Source organism: Vigna umbellata, chromosome 1, assembly GCF_029865625.1.
Source record: "Vigna umbellata cultivar VRB3 chromosome 1, Vumbellata_1.0, whole genome shotgun sequence".
Classification (NCBI taxonomy): Eukaryota; Viridiplantae; Streptophyta; class Magnoliopsida; order Fabales; family Fabaceae; genus Vigna; species Vigna umbellata.
Window position 1 is genome coordinate 91,951,590 of NC_142165.1, and position 13,215 is coordinate 91,964,804.

The 13,215-nt window shown below is 32.2% G+C and overlaps 1 protein-coding gene across 1 annotated transcript; it reads right to left on the reverse strand.

The window, feature by feature from the left end:
- Positions 1–1,691: 1,691 nt before the first annotated feature.
- Positions 1,692–8,044, reverse strand: LINC4 (crowded nuclei-like protein). Its single transcript, XM_047301018.2, has 9 exons — positions 7,632–8,044; positions 6,148–6,357; positions 5,790–6,043; positions 4,996–5,266; positions 4,825–4,908; positions 2,938–4,733; positions 2,475–2,823; positions 2,248–2,325; positions 1,692–2,113 (listed from the first exon to the last, which is right to left on the reverse strand). The coding sequence occupies exons 1-7, from the start codon at positions 7,815–7,817 to the stop codon at positions 2,481–2,483; spliced, it is 3,144 nt and encodes a 1,047-aa protein (XP_047156974.1). The 5' UTR covers positions 7,818–8,044; the 3' UTR covers positions 1,692–2,113; positions 2,248–2,325; positions 2,475–2,480.
- Positions 8,045–13,215: the final 5,171 nt, after the last annotated feature.

The following is a 13,215-nucleotide window of genomic DNA, read 5'->3' on the forward strand; positions in this document are numbered from 1 at the left end:
AATCAAAATATATTCTATCCTTAATATTCTGTACTAACAGAAAACATGACTTTCGAAACAAGTCTTATTTTAATTTAATAATATTTTTCGTTCTAGTTATACTTTTAATAACATATCATAGAATGTTGTTACTATGATTCTATGTTTTTTTGGATATAATATTAGTTTTGTCAATTATATAATATCCCTTTTGATTTAAAAGTTTTCTTAATCTCATTAGTTTTTTTTTTTAAGAAAAATATCCTTATTACGAGAGGAAGAGAGTATTTCTCTTAATCATTATGAGGTCTGCCAACACTTTTTCTTGTTTGTTCTGAAGTTATTTCTTGCTGAAATTACTTTTACTCCACCTCAAATTCCAAACATATATCAAATACTTTTAGGAGATCAAATACTTTTTTTAGCTGCCTAGTCTTCCTATATTTTAATAAATAATGTTTATGTTTAGGTGAATGTTTTCAAATTCTAGTGCGATCTCCCAAAAGAAAAATAAGAACAAAATTATGAATAAATAAAACTTTATTTATTTTAATTCTATAACAAAATGGAAGTATTTCAATAATACTTCATTACTCAAAACTAGAGGTAGTATGATTATAGATTTCCATCCTACTATATTCCAAATTTACTCCTTTATAATGTCCATCTTCTATTATATTATACACTTTTCGTTAAGTTTTTATTACTCAGTCCTTTTTTTGTTTTGTTTTTATATTTATGTAATACTTAATAAAAAAAATCCATTTTATTTATTATTTAAAAAATTAATTTTATTTGAAGTATTTGTTATTTGACATTTTGTTTAATGAGATGACATCATCATTATGTTGCATACTCATTGTTAACAAGTATAAATTTTCTCATAAAAAATGAACATATACTTAATTTAATATTACTTAAGTATATAACAATTACATATTTTATTTTTACAACTCAGAAACAATCATGCTTTTTAGGGCCAACATGTCCTATCCCTTCCCCTGCAACTAGTGAGCCTGAAGGAAATATTAAAATTGGTGATGAGCATGAAGAAAATAACACAAAAGCTCAACCTAGAAGAGCATGTAGCAAAAGCGCACACAGCCTGAAGCACAATTAACTTCTCGCCACATGCGGTACATTCCCAATACTCACTATTTTTGTTATTATGGTTGTTAATTGCAACTCTTTTACATCTTACATTTGATCGTACAACATTATGTGTGGCATGGTATGTATTTTGGATCATGCTCATTAATAGCAACTAATTAAGACAGTTGAATTTAATGGTACCAATTAAAAACTTTATGAATTTTAGACTAGTGATAATGTTTGGTTTTGAGATTATCAATATAATCTAGTCATTATATGTAAGTACATTTATATCTAACTAAATGTCATAAAATTGATTTAAAAACTGACAATCGTATTCACATACGCATGTATGAAGTTTAACTTACGGCTGAACAATTCAAATGCGCAGGCATCTTGAAATATAATTTAACATTTTGACTATGTTAATTTAATATCAATTAGTCGAGTGAGATTCGGATATAATGCTACCATCCAAAGCAGTTATACATGTTTTTACCCAAAAAAACAAAAATGATTTATTCACAAAAGTAATTTGGTGGGGTAATTAAGTTCAAACTCTCGAAAAGTTTGAATGGCATGCATGCAACATAGTACTAAAGAAAAATATAGAACCAGCCTGACACAAGCTTCGGATGCATATCTGATTTTAACCACCGTGTTTGATGACGCAAGCAAAATCACTATTGACGACTACACGATGACATTCAGCGTAAGTAAAAAAAACTCAATCTGGAGGGCTTAAACACGACAAACAAAACAATGCCAGAATAACTCACTGACCCGCAACCAACACTTCTGGACAGTAACGTACCCTTGGCTCTTCTAACTTCTCATTTCTCCTTTTTTTTATCACTTTCTTTTACTCTTTGGAGTACATAACATCCCTATTATCCGAACTCTATGGTATCAACAATTTACCCCACCCTAATAGCAATCTGCAACTGCATCCATTAAATGTGTACACAAAGAAGACATCACCTAGTTAGCTCTACACATCTCCAAGTCACTAACAAATGAAGAATCCATTCCCTATGACATCCTGCATTTCAAGAGGATGAATTCAATGAACATAGCATATTCCATGAACCAACACTGTCTGTAATGAGAATGAACAGGAGATACAGTTGAGAAGAATTTACAGCTAAACATGCTTAATTTGATTAATTGACGCACCTCATACACTCCCAATATATACTTATCTTAACCACACCAATTACCAGTACTAGTACTCATAGCCATCACCTGCAATCCCTATCCATAGTCAAACAACACCTGCATTAACATATAAGCGAAACTTATGCAGAAACGAAACAAAAGAAAGCAGTATACATTGAAAAGACTTGGCCTAGATACGAAACCTTAGTAAATATGAAAATAGAAAACTGACTGTAAGCCACTACCTAACACTAGCAGTTCTCAGAAACCTGCTCATTGTTTCTTTTGGATATTTCTTCGGTGCTTCCCGATACCCTTGAGACACGGGGTAAAATATCTTTCTGTTTAGTTTTAGAATTTATTATATCAATTGTCTCTCCATATTGATCTACTCCCAATGCAGGATTTTGCGGATTATCTCTTGGATCTCGACTGTGGATAGGGGGAGCATCAACTTTCTCAGAAGTCACTTCTGACACATGAATAACCTTATCAACCATTACAACACGAGTTTCTTCAGTGTTACCCTGCGTTTGATTTGATGATGTTAACACCTGCTGGACCTTCATGACATCTGATTGGGTTGAAACAACACTGAAAATAAAATCAATAAACAAGTTCCTGAATATACACTGCACCTAGATTACTTGTGAATACAGAAAAACTATACGTTCAGAAATAAATTGATTTGGTGGAAAGAAGTGGTACCCGCGTGTAGTGCCCTGGTCAATAGGATTTTCAGTTGTTTGTTCTTCCGCTCTAGATTTCTTATTTTGCCCCAGATCAACTAGTGGATCACCAACTTTACTAGTCATGTTTCCCCTCCCTCTTTTCCGTCTGCCTACAAGATGTCCATCTGGAAACAAGAGAGCACTTTTTCCATTCACATCTTTCGCTTCAGATTCAATCTCACGTCTTCTAGCATCATCTCGAGAGGGTACCTCAACTATTACTTTAGGTTCTTCAAAAGCAAATCCAGTTTGTTGTCCCTTGCCAATACCAAGTGGTTTGTCATTTTCCAACTGCTTTTGCCTGCTGCTCCCATTATCTGTATCAGAAACCACAGGAGCATTTCTGAAAATAAGCTCGGAGCACCGTTTTATCCATGAGAATCGAACAGGGCTAGGAGGAGATCCAGCAGATGACTTCTCCACAAGTGGAGTATCAAACCCATTGCTAATTTTATCACCACCATGTGTGAGAGGTGTCTGACGCTTCGAGTTCTTCCTTGAAGATATTTTCTTTTGGCTAGACTCCATATCAGATTTAAGCATTTCAGTGATAGCATTATCATCAGAGACAGCTTTCAAATCTTCTAATTTTTTCAATTCTTCAGTTTGAGCAAAAATTTCAACTCTATCAGCATGCAACAGTTCTCTCTGTTTTTGGAGCTTGTCCCTTTGAACCTCAAGTTCCTCAATACACTTAGTAAGTTCAGCCCATTCCCTATTTCTCCTCTCGCGATCCAAATTTATTTCTGCCCGCTCAGTTTGAAGCCTTTTCATTTCCAAGGAAACCTGTTCCAACTCTTTTGTCAATTTCTCCTTACGAGCATTAATATGGTGAAGTTCAGTGTTCTTTTCTTCCTCAAAAGCCTTCTCTCTTTCCTTCAAATAACTTTCAACTTCTTCGCGTCTCTTCTCAATGAGGTTATTCAGCTCCTGTTTTTGCATTTCAATGTCCCGCAAGAAATCTGCCCGCTCTTGCTGCATCTTGCCAAACAACTCAGCATGTTCATGTGCCATCTTGTTCATGAAGTTTTCACGTTCACTGGCAAGAAACCCCAAGTCTTGGGTGTACTGATTACGCAAATTTTCTTTCTCTTCTCTTAGTTGGTCACGCTCATTCTTAATAAAAGTGGAAACCGCCTCCCTTTCCTTTGCTATGAATTCTGCTTCTTTCTGCAACGCTTCCTTTTTTTCATCAAGAAGCTCCCACTCAACTTCAAACTTTGCCTTCTCAGCTTTGAGCTTGTCTGCCTCAGCCAAAAGCTCCAACTTCTGAGATCTGACAAGGTCAATCTCTTCCTTTAGTTTCACTTCCAAAATTGACAACTCGCCAGTTTCACTTTTCACAGCCTCAAGTCTCTCCTTGTCAATGTCAACTTCTCTTATTTTCTTTTCCAGTGATGCCAACGACTTCTGCAGATCTTGCTTTGCTTGTTCAATATTATCTTTCTCCTTTTGCAAAAGCACTTTGTTTAGCTCAAACTCCTTCTCAGCAGCACTCAACCTTTGATCTTTTTCTTCAAGAGCACTTGACAGATCCTTCAGATCCTTCTCCTTCTCACTCAGTGACCTTGACAAAACTTCCAAATCATGCTGCCTTTCCAGAATTTCATCCTTATAATGTTTAAGATCAACCTCCTTCAACTCCCAAGCCCGTCTCTTTGTCTCAATATCATATTCAACCACTTTGCGCTTCATTTGTAGCTCAACTTCCAAATTATATTCTTTAGTTTTCAGTGCGGCTTCCTGACCAGCAATAACTTTCTGAGTTTCATCCTACATTTTCCCAACAACAATAAAAGAATAATGATATAGAGAAAAGGATCAGAAATTAAAATGGAAAGTAAACAATGGTGAGAAAATTTACAGATTCTATATTAGAAAGTTTCGCTTGAAATTCAAGTAACTCTTGTTCTTTCTTACTCAGCTCAGTTTTCCATTTAGTAAGTTCCTGTTTTCACAAAACATAAATCCACACATGAACAAGACAGATAAAATTGTTAATACTAATATCGTCAACTGAGATATATTAACAAACCTCCTCACGATGCATTAAAGTGGATTCCTTCAATTTTAGAGTGGTTTTCTCATCATGTAGGGCTTCACGTTCCTTTTCAACTTCTGCTTTTGTGTCCTCCAACTCTTTTTGAAGACGATTTAGTTCCTGGGATCTACTCAAAAATTGTTCCTCTCTCTGGTTGAACAAGGATTGTGATTGAAGTAATCTTTCCTGTTCTTGTTGCAAAGCCTTTTGCCTTTCAGAAAGGGATTGCCTCTCAAGAATCATCTCCTTATCTTTTTCATCACAACTGGGGAGAGAAAAGGAGAGAGGGAGAAAGATCAAGGTAATTTTTAGAATAACATGAAGTTATCAACATTTTCAATGATCAAAGAGAGATTATAATCACACACAGGGTGCAGAACTTATAACCACAAAACTTAATCACATTTCAGCTAACATGTTGCTAAGTGTTAAAAGGAGGTACGTTAACACTTAATTAGTTGCGTCATGCATAATCCTGTCAATTGTTTGAATTAAAAATTGAGTGGTTATATTAGGTATAAGAATATTCAACTACGGAACCTGAAGCAGACAAATAATTTGATTCACCAACGACATAATACAATGTCAAGGCACAACTTAATCTGCTTATGTGCTCCAAATCACAAAAATGAACTAGGGAGATAATAAGTAACAGGCTAACTTCATGCAACTGTTGCAAGTATGAGTAACATACTATGACTTGAAAGATAAGATTTTCTGCTTGTTGAGGAAACTCTTAATACGCTCAAAGTCACAAATGTGAACTTGGAAGATAGTAAGTAACATACTCAGCCTTGAAAGACATTAGCTGCCGCCTGAGATTATCTTCACGGGCTTCAACATCACGAAGCTTCCTCTCAGCAGAGTTATGATATCGGTTAGCCTCCATCTGCAGAGATTCTGCAGCACGCACCTTTGCTTCAGCATCTGTAATTTTTTTCTGCGCTTCGTCTATCAATTGGCTTGCTTCAGCAAATTTACTCTCGGCTGCAACCTTTATTTCAGCACTTTCTGTACGCAGCTCATGCAAGGCCTTCTCAAGCTACAAAAGACAAAAAATACCCCCTAGAAGTGTGAGCAGAATAAACATATGAAAAAGTGAGCATGTATGGTTTTGACAGAAGGAGAACTATTCCATAAACTTACACTAGCGATACATGCATCTTTGATGCTTACAGTCTTCTTCAAATTTTCTTCACGTTTCCTTGATTCAGTTAATGCAGATTTATTCATTGCAGAATCATGTTTATGCATTAACTCGGATGATTCAGCCAAGGCTTTTAATTGTTCATATTTTGAAGCCAAATCCTTTTTCTCCAATATGAGAAGACCCATGTGGTGCTGGTGATCGTATATCTGCACAACATCATACAGGTCAAAACGAAAGTTAGAAAGGACTGATAGATTTTGTTAGCACTAACAGCAGAAAAAGAAATACTGTCTCTAATGAAAATGAAAGACAACGTAAACCACTCATGGAGCATTCACTTGAAAATTCAATTCAATTAAAGGGGTAAAGTGTTGCTTTGGGTGATAGCAAAGAAAACCAGTTCACAGTACTAGCAAATTAAGTATCAACTCGATTTGCTCATTTGACTTTGCAAGTGATGGATGCTAACCACCCAATCAAGCAGAAAAACTAATTGAAAACTATTCAAATGACAAGGAAAACAATGCAAAAGGGAAGAATGCAATACTCAATAAAAGAAAGAAAACTTTGCTATTTGTGATACATGCACAAAGATCGACAAAAGCAATGGAAATTTCAGAGTAATATTAATTGGTGGGCAACCAAATGATTTCAGCTGAATTAACACCCAGATGACAAGGAAACTTTATAAACTATTAGGAAACAAATTGAATAAAGAGTTTAAATTTGTGTTGTCTTTGACAAGATATCTTCACATTCATAGCTGTGAAACTAACCCCTTGGACTCTTAAGTGTTTAATAGGTGTTTAGGGAAAAGCCCTCTCGGTGTGAAGACTCTAGGATTTACATACTCCACTTCCACTGCAATAAATCAATGGTAGGTTTACATTGAATTCAAGCCACTACACACTATCAATGTATATAAAATTAACTACACACTTCAAATACACAACTCAAAGCATTCTACAAAAGTACAAATAGCCCGAATACACAGTTTCACACCAATAGTACAGAAATCTGAACAAGGGCTTTGGCTTTATATCCAATCATAACATTACCGGTGCTGCTAATCACCAGCAATTTTGTTTAATGAACATGAACAGAGGACCTATCCACCATAATTATCACGCAGGTTGGACTGCACCAAAGAAGTAATAACACAAAAAGAAGATCTCGCACTCGAATAATCAAGATACCATATGAAGCGACGTCGACCAGTGAAATTCATCATTGAAGTATATCTTAAAGAAGAACCCAAATAAATGATTGGTCATCTCAAAAGACTATTTATGGGTATTAAATAAATAACCCAAACGCACACAATATCAAAAACCCACTCAAAACTAAAATCTCCCAACCTAACAAACTACCTCACTAATCCGATCGCATTGCATAGTCCAATTAACGGTTCCGCCAATTTAATTCAATGAAAGTACAATTCAAAATTAAAAATAAGTTAGAGAGGGAGAAAATTACGAACCTCAGCTTCGAGCTTAGCGATATAAGCTATGAGGGCAGCCTTGTCCTTGTGCTTAATTGATTCCTCGTCGAAGCCAGCGTTGCGAAGGCGCTTCCAGATCTGTTCATCAGTGAGAGGGCTTTTCAAAACCCTAGAACCAGGCGTAATGGATAAGGGTTTGGAGGAATTGGGAGTCGATAACTCCATCTCTGACTCCGAACGCGATTCTTCAAAAAGCAAAACCCTTTCTCAATCTGCGTTCCGCTTCACTAATCGTGGCGTCTTCTCTGTTCACAGCTCCTTATTCTTTACTTTGGCTTTGGAATTTAATTTGTGCGCCCTGGGACTTTGACAGATTGGAACGTTGAAGGAAAACGTACTTTACCACTCACTCACACAATAAAGCTCCTTCGCTACTTTTTTTCTCGAGAGTGAGTGTGGATGTTGTGTTTGCGACGTGACAGAAGCTAAACGACCTCGTTTTGACTTTTAATATTTATAATTTTTTATTTTTTAAACGTCTGAATTAAAACTGCAGAGTCGCGATTCTCGGTGGAAAAGGAAGGCACGAAGAGGTTTATTATTTTTGGAAGGAATAAATTTCTAATTAGTACATCCCAAAAGCATTCTACATTTAATACTTTTGTAGGCACTCGGTAAAGTTTATAAATTTAATGATATATTTAAAATAAATAAGAATAAGTGATATAAATATAAGTAATTTGATTAAAACAAGTATTATTTATGAATCACTATTATTTTCAATACACGTGCAACTTTAGGACTGACTTTACCTAATGTAATATATTTTAGAAATATTATTATACTTTAGAATCAAATATTTATTTACCATTCTAATTATAATATATTTAAATTTTAATATGAATAATGAGTACTATTTATCATAGGTAACAGGCAATGAAAATTATAATTATTAGATGGATACGATAATAGAATCATTAATAATCTCATTAAAAACTATAAAATTAAAAATTATTATTTATGGTTATGATATGAATGTTCTTCCGTCTTAAATTCAGAAAGTGTCGATAAAAAGGGTTGAATAATTTATGAGAAGGTTGCTAATGTACTCTTCTTGATTTGATTGTGGACAGTGAGAAATAGATACTCAGGTGTATTGAACAAGAAAAATAGTTGGATAAATCTTATAACAACAATTTGGGTTCTTTGTCCCTTTGGCAAAATAATTTCTTTACATTCATTATTTTAATTACATAACATTTTTTATTGAATCAATAATGGTGTAAAAAAAGGTTTACGTTAACTTTAGAAATGATAAGTTTAATTTTTAAAACCAATTATTGTTAAAAATAAATTAGAATATATAATCTATTATGCGTAAGTTATAATTATAACATACAACATGTATAACATTAAACGCATTTTTACTATAATTATCGTCATAACTGATATAAAATATTTATCTCTTATTTTAATTATAGTAGAAATAAGGTTTTTTAAAATATATTATTTATTTTGAAATTAACTCAAACATGTAAACAAATCCAACAACATCATTAAAATAAATAAAACTGCTTTGATAATTACAAAATTAATTAAGATAATGAAATCTAAACATTTTGTGTATGAGATTGGATATTTATAAGTGGTTCAATAAGTAAAAAGGACACAATAAATCAAACAAAAATAAATTAATAATGGCTAATGTAATATGAAGATGGTAAAATTATGTCTAATTCAATTTTATATAATATTATTGCTGAAAATTAAAAACTTAATTATATATAATATCTATAATATTTACTTATCTTTTTAAGTATATGTGATATCTATAATATTTACTTATATTTTATTCTAATAATGTCTATTTTAACCTAAATTATTTCAATATTATAAAAAAATCCAAAACATAGCTACCAAATAATTGGAAAATATATGTTCAGTTCAAACAATGAGGTGAGATTCTAAAACAGCGGAAACATTTGAAATATGTTAGTACTTGGTAATCCTAAAAGTAAATATTAATTTGTTTTAAGTTAAAATTTTTGGATAATCATAAATAATTTTAAGGCTTAAATGTTTATTTTGTCTAGGTAAATTTCTGTTTTGCATTCGGTTTTAAAATTAAAGACATCGAGTCTTTATATTATGAAAATTATATAAATAAAATTATATCCGTTAAGTTAAGAACAAGAGTGATATCTCTTCTGTTCTTCAGTTTTTTCTATGTAATATTCAGCTTTTTTTTTTTTCTCTCTCTTCCAACTAAAGTTTTATCTCTTTCCCTTTTATATCTTTCTTGATGGAAATCAAGATACATACTTAACCAAGCAGAGACAGGCAGTGACTTAATGGTTTCTTTTCGATATGTATTATTGCCTTTGAGAATCAATTAAACTTGTCAGGTTCCTTCTCAAAACCCATCTTTTTGTCTTTAATAGGGCAATGTTCCTTCATTTTATTATTAAATTATATATATTATTTGCCACACGCATGAAACATTTCTGAGATTTTTTTCTGTGAAATACGTACCAATGTCTGGAGCAGACAACTTTACTGACACAAATATTTTCTTTATTTAGTTTGGCAACAGGGTTCATTTTGTAATAAGCCAGTACTGAAAACCATGGTTCCTCCTGCATGCCCCACTCATAATCAATTCGGTGAAAGGTTTCTAGCTCGTGCATTAAGAAGGGCGTGGTTAGGGAATGCTATCCCTTCTAATCGTAAGCCTACTGTGAGGTTACATGTATTAGTTTCTGAATTTGTCCACCAAATTCAAAATAAACGAAAGCTTGCATTGAAGGAAACTGCTCCTAAAGTTGAGACTCAATAAAACTAATCTGCATATTATAGAATATAATATTGAATTCCTGTTGATTTTGCAATGCATAGGATGGAGGTGGCAAGATAAAATAAGTACCTCTACACATGTATGCTTGTAATTTTTTTCTGCAAATTTGCCTTTCTTAGTCATATTCAATGAGCAGCATCATTGTCTATTCAATCGTTGTTTGTTCTTCAAGTAAAAAATTGTATATACTTCTAAAGCCTTCTGCATGGATTAGAAATCTCAAACCTCAAGTTTTTATGTTGGAGATCGTATCATATCAAACTCAATTCTGCTTAGACTTATTGTTTGTATATACTTCGGCCCTGAACTCTTTCTTTCCTTGTCCAATACTTTCCAATTTCTTCACTGCTATTTGAGTTCCATCTGCTAGAACTCCCTTATACACTGACCCAAAACCCCCTTGCCCAAGCTTCACAGAAAAGTTATTGGTGGCAGTTTCAAGGTCCTTGTAGCTGTAACAGATTGGCATACCGGTTAAATTTTCCAAGAAATTGGTCTCTTCTGAGCCATCTGAAGGAGACTCGGGCACCATTTGCTTTCTTCTTTGGTATCTAACTCCCCAAAAGACAAGACCACAAATGACAAAAAAGGTTACTAAGACAATTATCACAACAACTACGGTGTGCTTATTGCCACTTCCACCGCCCCCAGAACCCGAGCCAGAACCTCCTTCACTGGAGACCTTGATATAAGAAACATAACCAGGATCAAAAGCAGGTTTCTGAAAGCTTCCCACACTGTCCAACAAGAAACAATTCCCCGAACTTCTCTGGAACAACATAGCAAGGCAAGAACAGTTTTCACGGCAAGATGTTTGGCAACCAGCCATATCGGTTTTGGAAAACGGTTGAAGGAGTGTGCTGTTAGGCGGTGTACAAGGGTGTGCTGCCTGAAATTTGCCACTAAGGGGTTCAGTGCTAATAAGGTCATTGGTCATGGTGCTTTTGGGACCGTGTAAAGGGTGTGCTGCCTGAGAATGGTGACACTGATGCGGTGAAGAGGAGAGAGAAGAGAGAGAAGAGAGAAAAAGTTGGATGTTAGGAAGAGCATAGGAGAGTGAGGAGGAAAGTCCATGGAAGTTAAGAGGAAGTTAACGCGTTACTGTCACTTTAACTGGACTTTATTCATACGATATTAAAGAGAAATTCATCTATGGGACAAAATAAACATTTAAGTTTAATTTTAATTTAGTTCTTTCCTTTTAAGTTATCTTCAATTTTGAAAATGTGATCTAATTTAACAATTTCTACTGATACAGAATTGATGACGTTGATTCAATATCATATGTTATGGTTTTTTATTTTTTTAATTTAATTTAATTTTTTTATATTTTTATTTTTTTTAAAAAAAAAATTGTCATGTATCAAATGAGGATCCTCTCATGTAACAAAGAGAGTGTGTGAAAAATCTCAATTTAGGCTTTTTATTTGTATTTTGTCTCATCTCAGTCTTAATTTTTTAAAATTGGAGAAATTTCATTTTTTTCCTAAATACAACAAAATTTAACTTTTATATAGATGTATAATGATATTTTATTTAAAATTGATATTTTTATTAAATATTTTTAACAATATTAAATTTATATTTTACATTAAACTTTATTTAAATTTTGTTTCAAATATTTATGTATTAATAATTTATATACAAAGGCTAGAGTTCGTTTAAAAATTAAATATTATAAATTCAAATATAAAATTTTAATAATATTAAATTTATTTAAATTTATATTTCAATTGACCAATTTTACCACCTCTAATAAATGTTATAATTGTTATGATAATATTTTTATTAAAATTTATATTTTAATTAATATTTTTAATAAGATTAAGTTTATTTAAATTAATATTTTACACTAAATTTTATTTTAATTTTTTTGAAAATTTAAATATATTTATTTTAAATTGTTCTAAAACTATTTTAAAATTTTATATTTAAATTTATAATATTTTTATTTTTAAACCAACTCTAAAATTTGTATAAAAATTATTAATATATTAATATTTGAATCAAAATTTAAATAAAGTTTAATGTAAAATATAAATTTAATATTGTTAAAAATATTTAACAAAAATATTAATTTTAGTGAAAATATTATTATATATGGATACAAAAGTTAAATTTGATCTTTGAAGAGAGATAAAATTTCTCTAATTTTAAAAAAAATGGACTAAAGTGAGACATAATACAAATAAAAAACTAAATTCAGTTCACATGATATTTTTCTCAATTGTGACATGTGTTACTGTCACTGTCATGGCACACTATATATGTCACGTGGCATGATCCTCAATTGACATGTGACTGTCTTTTTTAAAAAAAATTAAAAAAATGAACTGACACGTGACATTGAGTTAACGTCTGTATTAACGAAAAGAGTTAAATTGCATTACATTTTCAAAATTGAGGATCCAATTGACACAACTTAAAACAAAATGACCGAATTAAGATTGATGTACAAATATGACGACAATCAAGTTTTAACTTTCATTTTAATGTATATTATGTACCTTACCTCCATTTAGGAATTGGTATTACATGGACCATTAGTGGTCCTCCTTTAATGTAAGGAAGTATTCATATTGAAATTAATTCTTATTTATTAAATAAAATTTAAATCACATAAAATTATTATAAAATTTTATAAATGCTCTAATTGGTTTATGAACAGAAGTTTAATGTTCTAGCTCTTCTACTCAAAATATTGGTATCATTCATTACTCTAATTAAATACAATACATATGTAAAATCAAATATATTTGAAAATAACTT